Source organism: Dipodomys merriami, unplaced genomic scaffold (assembly GCF_024711535.1).
Source record: "Dipodomys merriami isolate MVZ:Mamm:240054 unplaced genomic scaffold, mDipMer1.0.p SCAF_10, whole genome shotgun sequence".
NCBI classification, from domain to species: domain Eukaryota; kingdom Metazoa; phylum Chordata; class Mammalia; order Rodentia; family Heteromyidae; genus Dipodomys; species Dipodomys merriami.
Genome location: NW_027202271.1, coordinates 50770167 through 50792739, shown reverse-complemented (window position 1 = coordinate 50792739; position 22573 = coordinate 50770167). Strand labels below are relative to the sequence as shown.

Sequence of the window (22573 nt, the reverse complement as noted above, 5' to 3'; positions counted from 1 at the left end):
TTTTAGGTATGAACAATTCTAATTTCATTTAAAAGATAATAGAGAAAGAGGGAAATAAAGGAGGGAGGGAGGAAGGATTTCTTTTTGATAGTATATTTACCAAGACAGCTAATATAGAATACTCATCACTTTGAAATAAAATAAAAATCTTCATAATGAAGTGTTTTAAACATATTAGATGAAAGAATGCTGATATTCCAACTTGGAACTAGATTTTATTAAGAGAACCTGCTTTACAGATAGAATTTGCTTTTTATGAGCACTAGCTTGTAACATGTTTGCTAGATTACAATATGTTTTTAAAAATTTTGAGCCCTTGGTGATTTTTTTCCTCATAAATAACACATTTGGGCTATATTAGAATTCTGAATGGAAGGACATCTTGAAGGAATATAATAATATCTATTTTTTAAAAGTCAGTCTTCATTCTGCCAAATATTATTTGGATTTACACTAGGAATTTCTCTAACCTTGGGATTCTATCGATAGGGACTGTGTCAGAACAATATTAGAGGATTAGAAGATATGGTGCAGTGTATTTATATATATATATATGTACACTAAATGTACTCATAAATGGTCATTTTATGAATTCATCAAGAGATCTCTATCCATTGCTTTTCATACTTTTTATAAGGATTATTTGATTCTCAGAGTTATAGCAGGTCCTATCACACCTGCTATTTTGAAGTTAAGTCCTTTTGAAAGGACTGAAATATTTTCAGACACACCAAAATGCACTGAAAATAAAACAAACACCTATATATCTTCTAATAAGAAATAGAAGTTTGAAAATATAGTAGGAATCCCCAGTGTGTGTCTCCCAAACTGCTCCCCTTTTCCCAGAGCTAATTACTATCAGGAATTTTTCATCATTTTCAGTATTCCGTATTCATATTCAATATTCCTAAAAATACAGCATCATAGTTAAAAAGAACTTTACAGAAATGGTATTTGGCCAATAAATACATGAAGAAATACTCAGTGTCCTGGGGCCTAAAGGAAATTACAAATCAAGACATGATTGAGATTCTTTATTACTCCAGTCACAATGACCATCATAAAGAATAATATGCTTACTGTGAGAGTGTTTTATCCTAGCACTGTCTTTGTTGTATTTTGGTAAGTTATATATTCATTTCTATTGGATTTTAGAAACTTTTGGATCCCCTTTTATTGCTTTGATGGCATATTCATCATTCAGCAATGTGTTGTTCCGCCTCCATGAGTTTGAATACTTTCTGTAGTTTACTAACTCCTAATTTTATTCCATTATAGTCTGATGGACTAAAAGGCATTATTTCCTCATATTTGCTGAGGTCCTGGAATATGATCTATTTTGGTGGAAGGTTTCATGAGCTGCTGAGGAAGAATGTATGTTCTCAGAAGAACATTGTTGGCCCACTTATTTACCAGGCAGTTGTTTTCTTTGAAGATTTGTTGTTGGGGGATTTAATTTTTTGAGTTCCAGATATATTTTAGATATGAGACCATTGTCCGTTATATGGCTAGTGAAGATCTTCTCCCAATCTGTGGGCTTTCTATTGATCTTGCTAGCTGTGTCCTTTGCCATGTAGAAGCTCTGCAATTTCATGCAATCCCATTTGTTCAACCTTTCTTTGATTTGTTGTGTTTCTGGGTCTCGCAACAATGAGATGTACAAGTCGTTATGTTGAAAACAAACTTTACAACTTTGGTGCGGGGGGTTGGGGGGGGGGGAGGATGGGAAGGGATGGGAAGGAGAAACAAAGGAGGAGGCTACAATGCTTGATAAGAAATGTACTCGTTATCTTGCCCATGTAATTGTAACCCCTCTGTACAGTATTTTCTGTACAGAGGAGTTACAATACTGTACAGAGGGGTTACAATTACATGGGCAAGATAAGAAAGGAAAAGAAAATTTCGGCTTGTGCCAAGGAGACCTAGGGTTTCTCCTATTCCATCCTGTAATGTTTTCAGAGTGTCTGCTTTGACTCCGAGGTCTTTGATCCATTTGAAGTTGATTCTGGTGCAGGGTGATATATAAGGATCTAGCTTTAGTTTTCTAAGAGTGATTAACCAATTTTGCCAGCACCATTTACTGAAGAGGCTGTCTTTCTTCCATTCTATTTTTTTTACCTCCCTTTTCAAAGATTAGGTGGCTATAGGTCTGTAGGTTCATTTCTAGGTTTTCAATTCTATTCCATTGGTCCTGAGGTCTGTTCTTGTGCCAGTACCAAGCTGTTTTGATTACTATGGCTTTGTAATAGAGTTTGAAATTTGGTATTGATATTCCTCTAGCACTGTTCTTTCTGTTAAGGATCATTTTTGCTATTTGGAGTCTTTTATTGTTCCATATGAATTTTTGGATTGCCTCTTCTATTTCCTTGAAGAATGAGATTGGAATATTGATAGGTATCGTATTAAATAGGGATACAGGTGGACCCATTGCAACAATGAGATGTAGAAGTCATTAAGTCGAAAAACGAACAATGCAACTTTGGCCGAGGGGTGGGGGTGGGGGGTTGGGGTGGGGGTGGGGTATGGGAGATGGGAAGGGATGAGAAGGGGAAACAAAGGAGGAGGCAACAATGCTTGATAAGAAATGTACTCATTACCTTGCCCATGTAATTGTAACCCCTCTGTACGGTATTTTCACTATAAAAAAAAAGAAGAATATTGTTGGATGAAACATTCTGTTGATGTCTGTTAGGTCTAATTAGTCTAAAGGTTTGTTTATTGAATGATTGCCTTAATGACCTATGGAATGGTGACTGTGGGGTATTGAAATCTTGAAATATCATTGTGTTGGGGTCTATTTGTGTTTTTAAGTTCAACAGTATTTGCTTAACAAATAAAAATGCCCTGGCATTGATGGTATTAAGAACTGCTATGTCTTCTTGATGGAGAATTTCCCTTGTTAGTTAAAAAATTACTGAATGCTTTATGAATTTGTGTGCCATTGTGTGCTAGAGTCATCGTAATCTTCTCTGTTATGTTCCAGTTTTAGTGAGAACTCCACTGCTGAAATGAGCATGCCACTGACATTTGCACAAAATACACAGCATTTATTGGCCATTTATCACAGGCACTGGAATACTGTGTGGTTAAATTTCACAATATTATCAGTACTATTATTTATAAAGAAATTAAAGCTCCTAGTCACATGCCATGTAAGTTGTACATCTAAGCTATGAGGATTCCTTCTCATTGACTTCAGAACCTGTCTGTGCTCCCAACCAGAGCTCATGTGAACCCAGCAAAGTTTAAGGGGGGAAATTATAATTCAATTATCTTCATCCAGTCATACTCAGTGCCTGTCACATAACTGGTATTCAATGCCAACTGAACACCTAAGTTCATGAAATGAAGACATTCATAAGGGCTAATTAAAAAAATTTCAAAGTTATTAGAGATTTCTTTATCTGCTTTCAAAAGTGAACCAGAATGAAGAGGAAGTTATTTTTTTAATCTATAAAATTAGTCTGGAAACAATAAGTGGTTTCCTAATTAATCCTTTTATATCAGAGAATTCCAACTTAGAATTAAGATAGGCTATTCACCTTTAACTAAGTAGAATGTGACTGTAGTCTATTTTAACATTTTGCTAGGATTACCCAGGCAATTGTCACTGCATACATTTATTTTTCCAGTGACTCATCACACCTACTCTCTTAGGCTAGTCTTGGCCATGGGTTTTGTTTTTATATTTTCATCTTGGAGTTTATTTGTCCTCAGTGTTGATGCAGGGACAGGTCTGTTCATTTATATTGCTGTGAGAAGCAAAGTCCTAGAAACTCTGCCAGCATCTATAAAATTCAGACGTTTTGTAAAATTTATCTTCCATGATGTATGTTTACATTTTCCCTTTTGGCCTTCCTTTATCCCGACCATTTTCTTGCCATCCTCTATTCTAGCTAGAGACAAAAATTTCACCTCTGAATCCTTTTGTCCCCCCAAAAACATTAAAATTTTCACTTTTTCCAAGAGTCATTTTTATTTTAATTGAGGATAATTTTACCCAAAGGTGAAGGAGGTCTCAGAAAAGGAAAAAAAAAAAAAGATACTGAAGAGATGTGGTTGTTCTTGCTTGCTTGCCTGTTCCTGTCAACACTGTCATAGCCAATCAATGATCCTTCAACTTCACAATGGCATTTGGATCTCCTTTCCAAAACAATACTTCCCCAAACTTGCCTTACTGCAATGTCCTGTACCTCTGAGGTGCCATCCCTGACAAACAAGGCAGCATTTTCTTCCAGAGGTCTGGGGCTCTGATCAGCCAATTTCTTTTTCCTTCACCGACTCTAAGGGTCGCTGCTTTAGTTCTTGCACTTATTATTTATTTGACTTCACTGCGTGACTTTAGTATTTCCTTTGAGAAGCCATAGGTCTGTAGTTCTCACAGTTAACGTCTCTGTTAAAATAACCACCAGGTTTCCATTTTACTGAATGGAATCTCCAGGGAATTAGAAAGGATCATTGGGAATTGGGCCCTCTTTCTCTCTTAGAAATCTCATAGCATATTAGTAGCCATTGGCTTGCCCACTTGCTAATCTGATTGAATATTGCCAAGATGGTTTCTGAAGTTAAACTGTGAAACATTCCAAGCCTAAATTTTACACTACAAAAGTTCTGATCAGGTTTTTGTTAACTTGCATGGGAATTTCTTTTTGTAAAAATATGTGAAGCATTTAACTTGGTACCAGTGGCTCACAATTTTAATTCTAACTACTCAGAAGGCTGAGATTTGAGGATCGATGTTTGAAGCCAGCGCAGGCAGGAAAGTCCATGAGATTCTTTTTCTTTTGGGGGGGGGATTCCGGTCCTGAGGCCTGAACTCTGGGCCTGGGCGCTGTTCCTCAGCACTTCAGCTCAAGGCTAGCGCTCTACCACTTGAGCCACAGTGCCACTTCTGGCTTTTTTTTCTTTTTGCTTATGTGGTGCTGAGGAATTGAACCCAGGGCCTCATGCATACAAGGCAAGCACTCTACCACTGAGCAACCTTCCCAGCCCCCTCCATGAGACTCTTATCTCCAATTAACCACCAAAAAGTCAGAAGTGAAGCTGTGGGTCAAGTGGTAGCCTTGAGCAAAAAAGCTTAGGTACAGTGCTCCGGCCCTAAGTTCAAGTCCCAGAATCAGCAGACACAGAAACAGACAGACAGACAGACAGACAGACAGACACACACACACACACACACACACACACACACACACACACACACACACACATACACATACACACACACACACACACACGAGTTTAAAACAAAGTAAAATAGTAGAAGACATCATATAACCCCCTGAAGAGGTCATGGACTAATAAATAAGTCATGTTAAATGTGACAGGACAAAAAACTTGGAATGCTCCTGGATGTATTCTGATGTCTAATTTGCTGTCTTTCCTTTTGATGACCATATTATATGAGTTGGAATTCTCCCTGAAGGAGTAAAATTTCCCACCCCATCAATAGCATTTTCATCAAAAAGACTTGTTCTGGCTAATAAGGCATGAGCAAAAACGTATGTGACACATAGCAGCAGACACCAACTGGCTCTGCCATTACATTTTTCGTCTGCGTTGAGAACATATGTCCTAGACACAGACTGCTTCTTTTGCTAGGTCTCATGATAAAGAAGGCATGAAATGGACCTCAATGGATTCAGTGAAGAAGAAATAAACCCAGATTTGAGGGTTGCTAGTTCCGGCAACAGAGCCAACAGACTCTGACTGGCACCGTCTCTAACTTAACAAAGATAATCCTGGAACTTATGCCACAAAATGGATTTTATTTTTGAGATGTTATGTCAATCTACACAATAAAGTGATAGGAGAGAGGGATGAGATTTGTGGGTTGGGGAAAAGCAATACAACAAGAAGAAAGAAAAGGATGGGGTAGAGGAAGAACACTTTTGTCAGGGGTAGAAGGCTAAGTGTGCGAGCAAGAAGTAAGAGTGATAATTACTGAGGACAAGCTTCCCTTTGTGTCCTTTGAGGAATGGAAATAAAGACTAGAATTCCCTTCTAATTACTTCTAGCTGCTGAACTGTGATTTGTGCGGGACCTCAGACATAGAAATAATCACTGTGGTATAATATAGTCAGGGTCCCAGGCAAAGCATTAAAGCATTTACAAAAGCTAATGAGCCCAGAAATCTAAAGCTGCCTACATGAGATATAAGACATTTCGTCAAGAAGACCACCCCTAAATTTGTTGCTGAATTCACCAGAGTGACAGGAAAGAAAGTCCCTTAGGAAGAAGGAATAATTCAGGCAACCTCTATTTGTGTGTTGTAGGAACATCCAGCCCAGAAGGCCAGGGGAGAGGAGAAGAAGCTGAAAAGGCAGTTTTGTGAACCATGCTAAGGAGTTTGAGCTTTATTCTGCAGGCCCTAGGGAGTTGCTGAAAGCACTTAAGCAAGGAAGCTACATTTGTATTTTCTTTTTTTTTTTGTCGGTCGTGGGGCTTGAACTCTGGGCTTGGGCGCTGTCCCTGCGCTCTTCAGCTCAAGGTGAGCGCTCTACCACTTGAGCCACAGCGCCACTTCCCATATTTTCTATTATTCAATATTGAAAACAAAAGGCCAGTAGGACAAGGGAAAGTTGGAATTCTACCCTCACTCTGCTGGCTATTCCATGGCTATAAATACTGGAGGAAGGGTGTTTTCCTAAATCGCTCTCAGTGACCCAGTGGGTGAGGCTATGCAAATCACTGGCCAGATACCTACAGTGAATGGATCCCACAGTGAGGCCAGAGACTATTATTAATTGTTCATGTAAACATTGATGGTTACTGGCACTCAGGCAATGTCAGTGAGGGTAGTAGAAAGGAGGAGGGAAGATGGAAAAGATTTGTTGGGGATGCTGGGCAGTGAGGAGGAGGATGGAGTTAAGGTCAGTCAACATATGATAGTGATATCTTAAACAAAACTAATGGTGTGAGCCTGATGTTGGTGGCTCACATCTGTAATACTACCTACCCAGGAGGCTAAAATCTGAGGATCTCGATTCAAAGGTAGCCCAGGCAGGAAAGTCTATGAGATGGTTATCCCCAATTAACTACTAAAAAAGAACTGTGGCTTAAGTGGTAGAGTGCTATCCTTGAGCAAAAAAGTTCAGGGACAACACCCAGGCCCAGAGATCAAGCTCCAGGGCTGGCATTACAAAAAAAGAAAAACAGAAGACAACTAACGGTGTGATAGTGTGATGGTTTAAGTGTAGTATTGAGGGTGAAGAAATGGGAAAAAGAAGAATTAGGTTTATCTTCTGCAGATATTATCTGCAGGGCTGGGCTCTAACCCAGGCCCTTGCAACAGGGCACTAAGCTACATCAAATTGACCTCTGAACTCTCTAAGGAGTACAGGCTAATCTCAAACTTGCAATTTTCCCAAATTCTGGGATTATAGTCATGTTCCAGCATGCCCAGCTAGAAAAACTACTTAAAAATGAATAAAGTCTTTTCAAATTATCTATAAAAGATGACCATGCAAATATTAAGATAATGTACTTGACTACTGAATAGCCATACCGCTAAAGGGTTGCTTTTCCCACATAATTAGGTGGCTTCTCTGTCCCTTCAGAAGCGCAAACCTCAGGTTTCATGATTCATTTTCATTCCAGTTTAAAACTTGTTAGAACATAGATATGTTTCCCCTGACTCTACAGATCAATACAAACAGCCTAAATATGGAAGATTCTAATGCCAATAAGTAATTGCAGTAAAACAAGCATACTGGGATTGTTCTAAGTCATCCAGGACACTAAAAGAACATTAATCCTTCCTAAATCAATCTTGGTATCTCTTTGCCTAAAGGATTCTCTAAAGACCTTTAGATCAGTGAATATAACAGAAAAACTCCAAATGACTGAAATAAAAGGTACCAGCCAGAAGTATCAGTATTTTAGATTTCTTTGCTGAAAAGGTTTAAAACATAAATAGGGATATGTTACTAATAAATACATGGGAAGCAGCAATGTATCTGGTACATGGAGTAACATTTCATTTTTTTAAAAAATGGTGTTATTTCAATTCAGGCAGAAACTCTCCCAAGATTCTCCAGGTGTAATCCTGGCTCATGGTAGAGGTAGCAATTATCATCATCATCATCATCATCTTCATCATCATCATCATCATCATCATCAATAACAACAATAGTAATAGCTATTTATGTATTTCTGCGTGTTGGGTTCTAGTCTAAATCTTTTGAGTATGTCATTTTTTTCTTCTTACTGTCTCTAAATCTTGTAGTCACATCTCCCTTTCTTCCTTTTTTTCCTTCCTTTCTTCTTTTTCCCCTGTCAAAGCTATCTCTAAGACCTTTATAAATGTGTGGTTTAGCTAACTTATTTAGCTGTGTTTAGCAGAATAAGGACCCTCCAAAAGTGTCTATCCATCATCTATATCTATCCTCTCTCTCTCTCTCTCTCTCACACACACACACACATACACACACACACACATGTGCATACATGTGCACACGCACATTAGACCTGGGCTTTAACCCAGGGCTTAGACACTGTCCCTTAGCTTTTGCACTCTAGGTTAGTGCTCTACCACTTTGAGCCACAGCTCCATTTCTGTGGTGGTGGTTCATTGGAGATAAGAGTCTCAAAGACTTTCCTTTCCAGGCTGGCTTTGAAGCTTGATCCTCAGATCTCAGTCTTCTGAGTAGCTAGGATTACAGGTGTGATCCACCAGTGATTGGCTGATATCTATATTTTAGGTATGTAGGTCACTTAGAACAGAACATCTGACCCTAACATTTCCCTAAACTTGAATACATACTGTAAATTATGTTCTCCACAATTCAGAATATTTACTTCTATTTTACAACTTATTTTACTAGTCTCTTTAATGTACCTCAAATACTTTAGCAATAAATTCCAAAGTCTAAGTAATGCCTTTTTCACTCCTAGTTTAATGTGGCTGGAAATTATACTTGGGCTCCTCTCATATGGCATTGTGGAGAAAAGACATGTCAGTCCTGTTCCCTAACATTGTCCAGAGAAACCTTGAGCAAGCCACACAATCTCTGCAACCTTCATCATTCTCACCTGTACCCTCACAGAGTTTATGTGTGCATGTGTAACCCTGAAGTGCAGAAATTTCCCATTCCCAATGACTGGCACAAACACGAAAAAAGAAGAAAAATGTTCCTGTTTGTATCTAGCACATTTTTCTGAAAGGCAATTCAAAACTGATTTCCTGAAAGAATATCCTACAAATCTACTATAAAAGAAGTTTCCTGACTGTCTTCTATACTTTCTTTTCTTTCTCTCCACCAGCAGCCCAAACTTGTGTTGTGGGTATTGACCTTCAAATGGGATTGCCTCAAGGATGTTTTGTGCCAATGCCACTTTGAGAATGAAAGGCAGTGATGCTTCAGCCAGGCAATCTCTGAAGGAAGAAGGTGAAGAGGGATAAATTAATGCTTAAATGGACTTGTCAGTCATAGTCATCAGATTCAACTAGGGCTTAATTTCTCACAGAGAATGGTTGTCCTGCCTGAAAAGTGGTCACATAATAAAAAGCATGTGGCAAGAGTTCTCAAGGCAGTGGAACTGGGTGTAATTTTGAACCCAAACTACCATCACCACCCGGAGCAATTCTTGGAGACCCAGAAAAGCTCCCCACAACAAAAGTTATTAATCCTCAACTATTAGTAGTAAGGAGGATGAACAATACTACTGTAAACAGAATTTTTAAGAGTATGGAATCTGAAGCCTCCTTGCCTAAACTGGAATTTTTGTTCTACCACTGTCTACTTGTTCAGCAAGCATTTTTCCCTCTTTTCTTCCTGGGTATAAGAGGCAAGTGAGTTATCTCAGTATACAGAAATAGAGATAGAGATAAGGATGGATGTTGTAGCTCTGGCTTACATACTATTAGAGAAAGTACTGTACATTGCTTCTAACTCTGACCCATTAAGATGAAAGCTTCTAACATTTTGTCTACCTCTCTCTTCTGTTGTCTAGAAGGAACCTAGGGGACCTCAGAATGACTGGCGAGAGAGAGTCCAGGTATTTGAATGACCAATATCCATTACTGGCTGATGTAGATACACATTAGACAAGGATGTGAAAAATAAATCAATTTCTAGAGTTAAGCCACTACAAGGAGGGGTTAGGCAGAGGATAGGCAGGTCATCTAGCCTGAGTGTGTGACCTACAGCAACTTCCTTGATATGGCGGAAAAAGAGAGGGCACAGAAATGGAGGGAGGAAGGGCGAACAAATGCAGTCATGGTATTCAATATATGCTCTGAAAAAATGAACTATGCAACTTGAAGCAGGGACAGGAGAGGGACACTGAGGGAAAGCAAAGGAAGGGTAGCACTGTCCAAGAATAACTGTACTCACTATCTGACTTACAGCATTGTCACACCTCTGTAAACTCCACGACTTAATAATAACATTATATATTTTTAAAAAGTTGATAAAAAACATGGTGACTATAAACTCTAAAGAAGAAAAGATTATGAGCAAAACCAGACTATGTCTTAGGCTTCTAGTGAGTGCACACTTTACCCAAAGTGACATGGATTACTCCTATAACACTGAACTAAATATGAAATCTCAAATGTGAAAATACAAAATCTCAAATGTGAAAATATGAAATCTCAAATGTGAAAAATGTTATGCAGGAAGGTGCTGCGAAGAATGTAGAACAGAGAGATCTGGTCATTGGAAGGATTAGCGAGAGGGAGAGAGTCAGGAAGGCTTTCCTGCGAAGTCTTTGGAGTTGAATTCTAAAGGATCAAATGCTCCATGACTACACTCATAGGTGGAATCTAAAAATATCAATTTCAAGGGAGTTGAGAGAAAAATGGTGGCCACTGATCACTGAAGACTGGAAGAGTAGTGGGGAAGAAGAGTAAGGAAAAGTTGTTAAACAGAACACAAAAATGTCATAAGTTGGGTAGGAGAAGGAAGTTCTGGTGCCCTCTGACACCAATCTGTAGTATATTATTAACAATAATGCTGCTATAATCCTATGGCTTATGGTTTATAATATGGCTTATTGTTAATAATCCATAGTATCATTTCAGAACAGATTTGAAAGATATAAAAATATTGGGATATCAAATTTGATTTGTTGAATAATCAGATCTATTTTCTTTACTACATTCATATCTGCCACCTCCCTTAAATTTCTATCATTCTTTTTTATTTCAACACAAATCCAGTATGAAACACTCTGTAAAGCCAAGAAGTCTCAGCAGACTTTTAAGCTCATTGGGAAAGCCAGGATATCATGTTGCAACTCTCAGAGCTTTTTAAGTAGCCACTGGTGATTAAATTAAACTCGTTAATATCATCCTTGATGCTGCCTTAGGGATTCTGTTTTCTGATTATGCCAAGAATTGTTTGACAGCCAACGTTCTTCACTTCTAATTTCCATACACAAATCAAAAGGATGGAACAGGTGGTATGAGGATCTTCAAACAGAATGAAATTCCTATTGCTTATAACATTCCAGATATTAATTTAATTTTTCATCTCCTATATGCATGACAGAACTAATGCTGAGCTAGATCTCCCACTGAGGTCTGCTTCTTAGGTTTTTTTGTATCAGATATCATGTCCTGTCCTTTCTTTGTCCCAGCTGTCTTGTCCTGTCTTAAAATCTCACTTTCTACTGATAAGTCTCCTTTTTCAAACAATAATGCTAGCTCCTCTTCAGACCCCATAACCCTATTCACAGAAATATTCACATAATACTACTTGTTTCTTGAACACATCATTCTGTTTTCTGCGTTTGTTTTTTTCATGGATAGCTCTTTGAAGATATCTCTTATCTCTTACCTACCTGGGCAGATTTTATCCTTCTAGAATCTTCTTTGTGATTAAGTGCCATTGAACTAGTGATCACTAAGCACTAGTCTCTAGCACTAATCCATCTTCGAAGTCATATCCATCATATTGTTTATAATTCTTAAGGTAGTCTGCATCATTAGGCTGGAATCTGTCTATTATCTATTCTTATATATCTTCATATTCTCTGTACCAAGATAATGCCTAGTAAGAAGTAGATGTTGAATTATGACATCGAACTCATCAATTTTTCAGTAATACTCACAAATATCATAAGGTCTTCTTAACTATGTGAGAAAGGTAGTCAGATGTCTCCAGTCCCTTATCTTTCAGTTGTTATGTAAAGTTTAAATAACTTTAAAATATTATTTTCATTTCTAATCTGAAGAAATCCTGATGTGTACGCCAATGCTTTCTAACTTCTATAACCATGGTGAGAAGTATTGTTCTAAAACAATGACACTAGGGATGTTACTGACATGAGAGGAGTGGTAGGATGCCTAACTACATTTTGCAATGCTTCTTTGAAACAAAACTCCAGTGTACTATATACTTTATTAGTCCATCCATCCATCCTTCATTGATCATCCATCCATTTATCCACCTGTTAATCTACCTGTTAATCTATCCACCTATCCATCCATGTATCCATTATCCAAATCCATCAATTTACCCATCCATCCATCTACCTAAGATCCATCTATCAATCATTCTAAAATGTTCAGATCTGCCTACACTGTATGAGACATTCTCTCAGGTAAGAAGTAAAGATAAAATCCTTATATAAACCAGAGTCTACTCTAGAAGTACTCAAAACACAATTACCTGTCTAAAAAAACTTTGAAAATCAACAATACCATCATGGCAAGCATTTAAAGTAAGCATGGTAACATCTAGCTTTCTCCTAATTTTTTTTACCTCCAGAAAACATTCATAGATCCCAATCTTCGAATTAGCGTCAAATAACTCTTGTTTTATATTTTCCATGGAGATTTTAACTAGATCTATATACGAGTTTCATATATTAAATGTTCATGCAATATGGCTGCATTGGAATCCATGGGGATCCAAATTTAGGCTGTTCCAGAAGCTTCCAGAGTTACTCCCTTGCTTTGGATCAATCTCCCTAAGCTCATACATGTTGATGCATAGTATCTATTCTTTCATTTTTCTTCTCCTGTTTGCCCTTGAAGTTTAGTTGATTTTCTGCTGATAAAACATATGCCTATCTTGCATTCCTTGCAACTTTCTGACAACTACCATTTGGTTTATTTTTTCCTCAAAATTGGCAACCTATTTTTTTTAAGTCTGTCATCTCTTTCCATCCATCAGGTAAATCATGTTTACTGAATCAGTCACTCAGACAGGAGCAGAAAAGGCCAAGAATTCCTAGTCTGACAAGTATAAGGCTGGACTGACCTGATTTATGCCCCTCTTTTGGGAGGTTGTTTTTCTTGGTTGTTTGCAATTGCTGGCATGCTTTTCTCTCCCACCACCTATCCTGCCTACCACCAAATCATTCCTTGTCGTTTCCAGAGCATCAAGAGTAGATTCTCTTTCACTTTTGCCATTCTTCGCAGGCTCAGTTACTTAGCCAACCTTTTTTTTCTGCCCATATGTCAAAAGTGACAAATCTCTGTTCTGAAACTGATAGATGAGTCAGTAAGTGAGCTGCGTGGTGAGAGGGCTTTTCCTGGGACAGCTTGGTGAGTTGCTAGAGGAGGAGAAACAGGAGTGGCAAACCGAGATGAAAAAGAAACAAACAAAATAACACCTTCTTTTGAATAAAGAAAGGTATGAGCCACTTTCCTGTCTGGGCCATAAAATAGAGGAGCCCGAGTCTCTGAATCACCATGGAGAAGATCCTTCAGCAGACACCAAAATGAAGAAGTGTCATTTTTAAGCCACTGAGATGTAGAAACTGTAAAGACACTAAACTTCTCCTGTCTGCATTGAAACTCAAGACTCTTAGGAAGAAGGGTAATAATACACAGTTTGTTCTAAAGAACAAGGTTCTTCCAGGCCGCATATACTTTGTAAGGTGAGGGGCTTTATCGTGAAACACTCACTGATGGATCCTTTGCTGGCTGAAAGGGGCAGTGTAGCAGTCATTCTCCTCCAGGTCTGGCAGTGTCTCCTTGTCCAGCCTCATTGGCTTCTTAGGTAACCATCTCCGAAACCTGCTTATTTGTTTATCGATCCTGTGGTACAGGGAAGGCAAGATCAAAGGGTACAGCATGTCAGCATCACCCTAAAACACAGGAGAGACATCTCCACAGAGTCATAATAATGAGACCACACCCACCAGGTACCCCCTCTGCCCTCATGGTAGACCCCTTAGAGAGTTGAACCCCAGTGTTGTTTCAGTTTCACCAAGTGACCTCAATATTATCAACTGTGAAATAGCTGGCATGAGGTCTATGTTCACCCACATGACAATAAATGACAGGGCTGCATGGCTCTGAAAGGAACACCCTTAAACAAAGTGGCTGAGGCCTTAACTCCTTATATTCTGTAGGTCCAGGGGATTCATTTCCAGTTTGGAAAACCTTTGAGGTTAGAACGGAAGCTCTAGCCAGAATTAACTTTTGAGTGTGAAGCCAACAGCCTGCCCTACTGGACTGAGTATCCACAGTGAACCTGGATCTATGCTTTGCTTCCTGCCTCATACCTTTCTGGAGCAGCCTCTTAGTGGAAAACTGGATCTTTAGCTTTGACCATGGTTCTCACGGTTCAGAGTACTCGTGACACTGGTGATACTCTATCCAGTGTGTACAGATTGTTTAGCCAAGGGAAGCATCAACGGTGTTGGAGACATAGTTTAGAAGTTACATTTTCTTCATTAACTATGTCCTCATTCCCTCAGTCCTACTGACTTGTACTGATGGACACTTCTGGCCTCCAATGACCACAGCAAACCATTAAAAGGACCAAAAACCATACTAGACATTTTCATGACTATGCCACCACAGGTATGTGAGGTAGACTTGAACAAGTACCACATACCCATTTCACACATTGCAAAAGGGGGCCCTAACGGGTGATAATCCATCTCAAAGTTCCCTGGCACTTCGAAAGCCATGACCTAAATGCAGATTTTTGGATTACTGACTTTGGGGATCACTGTATAGTTGAAAATAGGGATTGTGTTGAAGATAAAGAAGAAACAAATTCTTCTGGAGAAGAAAACATCTCAAATGCTTTCTCAGTCTGTTATTAACTGAGAACACATAGAATTCAGTCAGGTTTCATTCGTTCCAATTTAAAATGTACATGACAACGTATTATTTTTAGTGAATGTGACAGCTAGTTTTACATTTCAATTTGACTGGACTAAAGGGTGCCCAGATAGCTGGTAGGAATTTATTCTAGTTTTGTCTCTAAGCATGCTTCCAGAAGAGATTAGGATTTGAATGGGTAGACTGAGAAAAATGTTAGGGGTTATCAGTGTGAGGTAAACACCATTCAATATGTTAAGGTCATGAACAGAAGCAAATGGTGAAGGATGAACTTCCCTTCTACTTAAGCTGGGATTTATCTTCTCCTGCCCTTAACACATCAGTAGTACTAGTTCTCAGGCTTCAATACTTGGATTGAGACTTAGATCATTCCATATCGTAGCTCTCCTGCTTGTAGGTTGTACCTCACAGGCAGAATCTCTAGAATTGTCTCCATAGCTTCCATAATTGGTGAGTCAGTTATGTAAATCCTCACCTGAGCTGGAAGGCCAGATATCCAGTGGAACTGATCTCTGAGGGCATGAGGCAGTAGATGTACCAACCCAAGCAGAGAACTTCTTCCACTTTTTTGGTCCTATACAATCTCTCAAATGGATTAGATATTGGCTATTTGTGATAGTCAACTTCTTTACTCAAGTCTATCAATTCAACTGCTAATCTCTTCTGGAAACACTTTCTTAGATACAGCCCCAAATAACTATCTGGGCATTTCTAATTATCTGGGCATTCCTTAGCCCAGCCAATTTGACCAGATATAGAAAAATGATGGTAAGAGCCTTTGTTATCACTTCCTTTGTTCTCAGCATTATTCAAGCCTCAGCAGGATCTTAACTCTACTTGGTAGTGGCTGTCCTTCTCAGAATCCCTGAAACTTCCAACTGGAAAGAATCTCACAGCTTCTTTGGACCCCTCCTCTCAAAGATCCACTCTACTCCACTCTACTCTCTCATCTTTAGATAGAGAGCAGCGAAGATTCTACTCAGGTTCATGAAGCCAGAAAATAACAGCAGATTGAAAGAGTCCAAAGCCCCAAGAAAGAGAAAAAGTTCTCTTCTACTCCATACTTTCCCTCCCTGGTCCTTCTCCCGCCCTCACCATCTTTTTAGAGATACTTAAAACATAGATGCTGGGCTTCAGAGAAGGAGCATGAAGCATGGCAGTGGTTAAGAACATAAACTCTGGGGACGGAGTAACTAGAATCTAATATTTGCAGTGGGACTTTGGGCAAGGCACCTAATTGCCATGCTTCAATTTTCCTCATCTGTAAAAAAGGAATGAAGAACACACTCAGATCACAGAGTTGGAATAAAGAACTGATTCACACACACCTAAAATCTTAAAGGCAATGTCTCACATACAGTAAGTTCTGACTTTAGTTACTTAATTTTTCCCTTTCTCAAAAAATATAAAAATAAAAATTTGAGCCACCAGCTTTTTTTTTTTTTTAACATTTCCTTTGCTTTTCAACTCAAATGTAGTTGTGTTTTCTCCTCCCTGATCAGTTGTCTAAGTTCAATGATTTCATCTCTAAATGAACTCATAAGTTCTATTTTTCCATATTAAGCTGGTGGCCTTCCCTATAGCTCTTGGCATTATTTCATCTGATTGCCTTAAAACTCACTCAAGAAAGAGGACATTGGCCCAAAGGTTTTTTATAATAGAGCTTTTACCTCCCACACATCTCCAGTCTGCAGCACTAATCGGATTACACTTTGCAGAAACTGGGCTCTGCGTGCAATGACTATGAATTCAATCCAGCTGGGCACAGTGCTCAGCATGGATAAAAAAACAAACACGGCTGTTAAAAAAAAAATTGAGCATAAGTACTCAGTGGGGATGAAGTGGCGGATTTTAGCAGCTAGCTGTGGCACCACAATTTGAATGATATTGTAGAAATGGTGAAGAGAGAATAGTGTAGTGAAAACGATTAATTGAAAAATGAAAGGAAAAAGCAGGAAGTAAGAAGGAAACAAGAGGAGAAGCTACTTGACGTGGCAAAAAAGACGCTGAGATTGTCACTGGAGTGCCTAGAACTTGCTTATCAGCACAGCCAGTTGCCTTCCTGGGCCTTATTTTCCAGAGATACAAAATGGGGTAACAGTAATAAATGCCATCATTTTTGGCATCATCTTTCTGACTGACAGCGCAGCTGGCATATCATAAAAGACAGGGGGCAATGAAATGCTTTGAAGAAGCTGCCAGGTAGATAGCAAGTAATAGTAATAATTTCTCAAAGGCCACAGGGCCCTAATGTGAAAGTGACGGAAAGCAGACCTGAAGTTTTGAAAACACCATAGTGAAGAAAGACATTTTTTAGAAATCTTGAAAATAAAACTGCTGGGTTGACTGACCTTCACTGGGGAACCAAAATGGATGGGGGAGAAGCAAGCATGATTCCTTCAGGCTCCATCACACCTGCCTGTCCATGAATGAGGCTTTTTACAGTGGCAGACATGCACAGGCTCAGACACAGCCAGCAACAGATTGTCCTCCCAAATACGTCCAGCCTCTAACACCTGGAACTTATGAATAGCACAAGGGATGGGAACACATCCTGGGTTATTTAGATGGGTCCTTATTTAGTCAGATAGGTCTTCTAAAAGCAAAGAGCTTGCGTTGATTGGGGTCAGGAGAAATGTAGCAGAAGGGAAGGTCAGAGAGATTGAGAGTAGGGAGCAAGGATTTGATCAGTTAGGCTATGGCTGGTTTTGAAGATGAGAAGATCAAGAAGCCAGGGAATGTAGTAGCTGGAAGCTGAGAACAGCTTTCAACCAAATAGCCAGTATGTATACACAATGGAATTTTATTCATCTGTTATAAAGAATAACATTGTACCACTTGTAAAGAAATGGAAAGACCTGGAAAAATTTATGTTAAATAAGTAGGTCAGTCCCAGGGAGGCAAAGGATGCGTGTTTTCCCCATATGTGAAAGCTAGATTTAGCTCGTAAACCTGCAAGTAAATACCTTGGGTACAAATGTACGTACATTTATTAATTGAAATATGGTAGATTCAAGAGAGAACTCAAACAGCGCAGTTCCTTAGAAAGGCAAAGTCAAGAGTTCAAGAAAATAAACACCAGGAAGCCGACACCTGAAAAGAGTGGGTGATCAAGGGGGAAAGGGTTACAGAATGAAGAGGGGAAGAGGGGGAGGATGCAGTCAAGAATTTAATATATACCCTAGAAAATTAAGGAGAGCAAGGGTCAGGGTACATAAGGGAGGAATGGGTAAGAATGTTAAAATGGGTGACATATTGATCAGGATATACTTATAAACTGATCTGTTCAATGGCAACTCCTCTGTACAGCTGCTTGAAGATAACAACAACAACAACAAGAATAATGATGACTTATTTGAAATAGTACGCAAACAGAATGAACTCAGAAGCAAATTCTCTCCAAAATTTTCCAGATTAGAGTTGACAAAAACCTTGATTGCAGCCTTGGAAGACTTTGAGCATGGAGATCAGTAAAGTCCTCTCCCCAGGACTTTTGAATTACAGAAACAGGACAACCAACATGTGCTATTTTGTGCAGTTTAGTTTGTGGTAACATGTTCTGACCGAAACAGGCCACTGATACAATTCTTAAAGCAATCTTCTCCTATCTAAAGGATTGGCCATGTTTAGTCAAGCTCCCATGGTACTAAGTCTGCCAATGAACCAGTGTGTTCCCACTTCTCAAATAAGAGACTCAAAGAACAAGAGCCTACATCCTTTGTAGCGGGGACAGGATGAATGGGCGTACCTCTGGACTGCTCTTCACAAATACTTTCCTGTCTCTGTGTGTCATCATCAGATCTCACTGAGGATCTCCTTCAACCACACAAAGAAGCAAACACATCACACAAAAGTCAGTAGGCTAGAAGGCATCAGTCCAGCTGGATTCTGGATTCTGATGCTGTATACCAGTATTACCCTAGAGAAGGCTTTTATCCTGTTTTATGCCAGTAGGGGCTTGAAATCAGGCCTCATGTTCTCACTTGCCCTTTTCACTCAAGACTGGAGATCTAGTGTTTGAGCCACATCTCCACATCTGGCTTTTTATCAGGTAACTGGGGATAAATGAATCATGGACTTTTCTGCCTGGGCTGGCTTTGAACTATGATCATTAGATCTCAACCTTCTGACTGCTAGGATTTCAGGTGTGAGCCACCAATCCCAGCTTATATTCTGTTTAGATATTTGTTGGTGATGATTTGGATACTAATATCATTCTAAAAAATTTTTTTTCCATATGCATGGATTTTTGAGTCAGCTAGAAATGGAGTCACAGTCTAGTGAATAGGTGACAAGTTGTGAGTGACATTCTGGGTAAGTGACTAACCCTCTCTGAGCTGATAATGCCAATCACTAAAGGCAGCATGAGGGTCAAAACAATGATGAATATCAAGTTCTTTCATTATGCCATAAAGGCCCCAGTGGTTCAATTAAATAATGGCTTTAAGGATAAAGACAATGATGATCATACAGGTTGGAAGAGCTATGGCCAGTTTTACATAACTTAAACAAGCAGACTTTGGCATCTGTCAAAAATGGATTAGATTGATCCTTCTGAATTTGTTTCTGCCTTGTTATTCTTCTTGCTTTTACTGTTATTCTGACTCAGGGCACCATGGTGATGGCAATTCTGGCAATTTGTGCCAGCTTGGAGAAATTCATGACCCTGTGATGGCTCAGGTTTCTCACTTCTGAAATGAAGAAGAGTTCATGGGGAAACTGGGAGGGACAAATGATGCAACATGCCCAAGACACTACTATCATCATTGTACTCTTAACTCTCATTCTTGCTTATTTGTCAAATAGGATTTCTTGAATATTTTTCCTTAGTGACTGAAGGACATCTTTTTAACTTGTTATTCTTTGACATTTGTTTCTTTGAAATTCAACCACTCTACAATGAGCACCAACTATGTTCTAAGAAAAAAATAAAACAAGAATATTGATGATGACAGTAATAAGGAATGCGCATGTAGAGAGCTCACATTTCAGCAGAAATTCAGAAGCTAGGATGATCTCTTATGTATTAAGGCCATTTATCCCATGTTACATCTAATAAATATCCCTAAACAGGCAATGGTGAAATTTACTTTCATATATTTAAGCCACAAAACTAACCAGAAAGTGTGCTACAGGGCTCTTAGAAGAGTAAAGCTTACTTAATAATGTCTCTATCTGCAGAGAATGTATTGGCTTAGTGATTTAGCATTGATTTTGGTTGGATACACTGTCAGTTTGCTCTGTTTATGCTATTTACTGAGAAAAAATATCTCTTAAAGACTACATGGGCAAATCAGTGAAGAGAAGATATGTCATTCACATGGGAAATTCTGGCCTTGACTTGTCAAATTAATATGTAGAATATAGGTGAATTCCTTTTATGGAAAGTTATTCTGATGGTAAGTTTGGGTTCCCCTCACAACATTGGTTTTGGCAGGTGAGGTTGTAGGAAATACATCTGGGAAGAGCTGGCAAGGCAGCCCAGAAAATGGGAACAGATGTGTCACTTTTGCCATGGTTTCCCAAGGTTCAGCTTGACCCCTTTATTTCTCTATTCCCTTGGCTGTAAAGGAGAAATAATTCCATTCACCTTTGGAATGGTGATGATCAGAAAAGACCGCAGGCAAAGGGCCTTGCTGTCACCATGCTGACCTGATTCTTATAACGTTTACCTGTGCGCACAGTCTCCACTTGGCATTCATTGAGGAACATCTCCAAAGCCAAGGGCAGTAGGCACCAATGACAACTTGATCAGATTGAATTAAATGATCACAGGCCTGCTTTAGAGACATGTTTTCCCCCAGATCAGAATGTTCTAGAATCATGTTTCTAATGGTTACATTGGCAGACAGACATGGTTTGTCCTAGAGGGACCCAACAAGATAAGCTTTAGGGTGGTGGTATTTTTCCCCCAGTGGAGGCAGAACAGAGCCTTCGGCTGCAGTAAACAAAGCCCTCTTGATCTGGCGATCAGACAACACAGGCTTGGATTTCTTTTTCCTTTCCTTAGAGCCAAGTCCACTGTATTTGCAGCCTTTCCCTGGATAGAAATTAAAGATGTTTGGAAACTAATTTGATTCTTTTAGGTCACAGGATTTCTATTTGGGGCATAGCCTAAATACTTTATAAAAGAATCTCAAGGCTTTGGAACATTTATGGATATTAATTTTTTAAAATAGGGATGGGAAAATAAAAGCTGTGTTGTCATTTTGCCGATATCCTAATCTGATAGGACTGTGATGTACGAAATATATAATGGAATAGAATCCAGTTATCATCCTGCCAAGTATCGCAGAGAAAATTCTTATGATTGGGGTGGAGAGAAAAGAGATGAGTAATAATGAGTTTAGCTATAGGCCACCCCAAATAATCAGATTTGTTACTTATCTTCTTCAGACTATTTTTGTGCGGTTTTGTGATGGGAAATAAATAAAGGCAGAAGAAAGATGATAAATTCTCCTTTTTTATGGGGGAAGTGATTTCTAATACTTGTGTAAGCCTATTCAGAGATAAGATCCAAAGTAGTGTTTAATAGACCAAGCACACGAATAAAAAGAACCATTTCTTTCAAAAATATGAATCTGAGTTCCATGAGTGTACTTTATGTGAGCTGGGTGACTTTTTGAAATAAAGATATTTAAGAAACAATGTTTCATTTCCCTGACTGTTCAAGACCTTTTGAAATTTTTATTAATTTATTTTCTCCTTAAAGAAGACAGGTGTGCATAGGTGGGGGACAGGAATGCTTTCTTGGATTAATAAAACTAAATATAATTTATATGAAGAAATTAAAAGCTAAATTAAACAGCTATACTCAGCATGAGAGGAGAATTTGAGAATGCTGAGGTTGAATGTTTCATTACTAGGGTACTGTCAGGAACACAAGTTAAAGACATGTCCTTCAGCCTGAATCTCAGAACTGACTACAAAAACGTGGATATGCTTCTTTATTAGGATTGACCTGTTCTGAGATGAAATGCAGAATTAAAGCAGATACAAAATTTTCTACTTAGCTGTATTTTAAATTCACCTTGGACATTAGACAAGACCATCAGTCCAATGTTGTCTAAATGGAATGCTGCATGGTTAAAATAAAAAAAAAATAACACCAAAAAAAAATCGAAGACGACGGGAGAGGGTGGCTCATGCCCGTAATCCTAGCTACTCAGGAGGCTGAGATCTGAGAATCACAGCTTGAGGCCATTCTAGGCAGAAAAGCCAGAAATGGAGATGTGGCTCAAGTGGTAAAGTGCCACCCATAAACGAAAAAGCCAAGCAGACTGTGAGGCCTAGTGGCATGTACACACTGCATACTATTTTCAGTTGCAAATCATAATTGGGACTTCCAATATATTCTACTGCCTAATTTCTTCCATGACTGTGATTTATGCACTTTAAAAGGCAGTACCTTTTTCAGGTTAAAGAAGTTCTTCCAGCTCTGGAAATAAAAATCTACCAAGCTTTGTTATTCACTCAAAACATCTCCTCTGCACAAATAGAGAACATACGATGGATCTTGTGTGTCCACAGCCTTCTCTACTT

General features: G+C 38.8%; 1 protein-coding gene across 4 annotated transcripts in view; it reads right to left on the bottom strand.

Annotated features, from left to right (window-relative positions):
• Ano4 (anoctamin 4) overlaps positions 1 to 22573 on the bottom strand; it is a 329923-nt gene that overhangs the window by 92622 nt on the left and 214728 nt on the right. For all 4 annotated transcript variants that reach the window (XM_069991146.1, XM_069991120.1, XM_069991129.1 and 1 more), the window contains one exon: positions 13862 to 13993. In XM_069991146.1, the coding sequence (XP_069847247.1) occupies positions 13862 to 13993 (132 nt within the window). The remainder of the gene's footprint in view (positions 1 to 13861; positions 13994 to 22573) is intronic.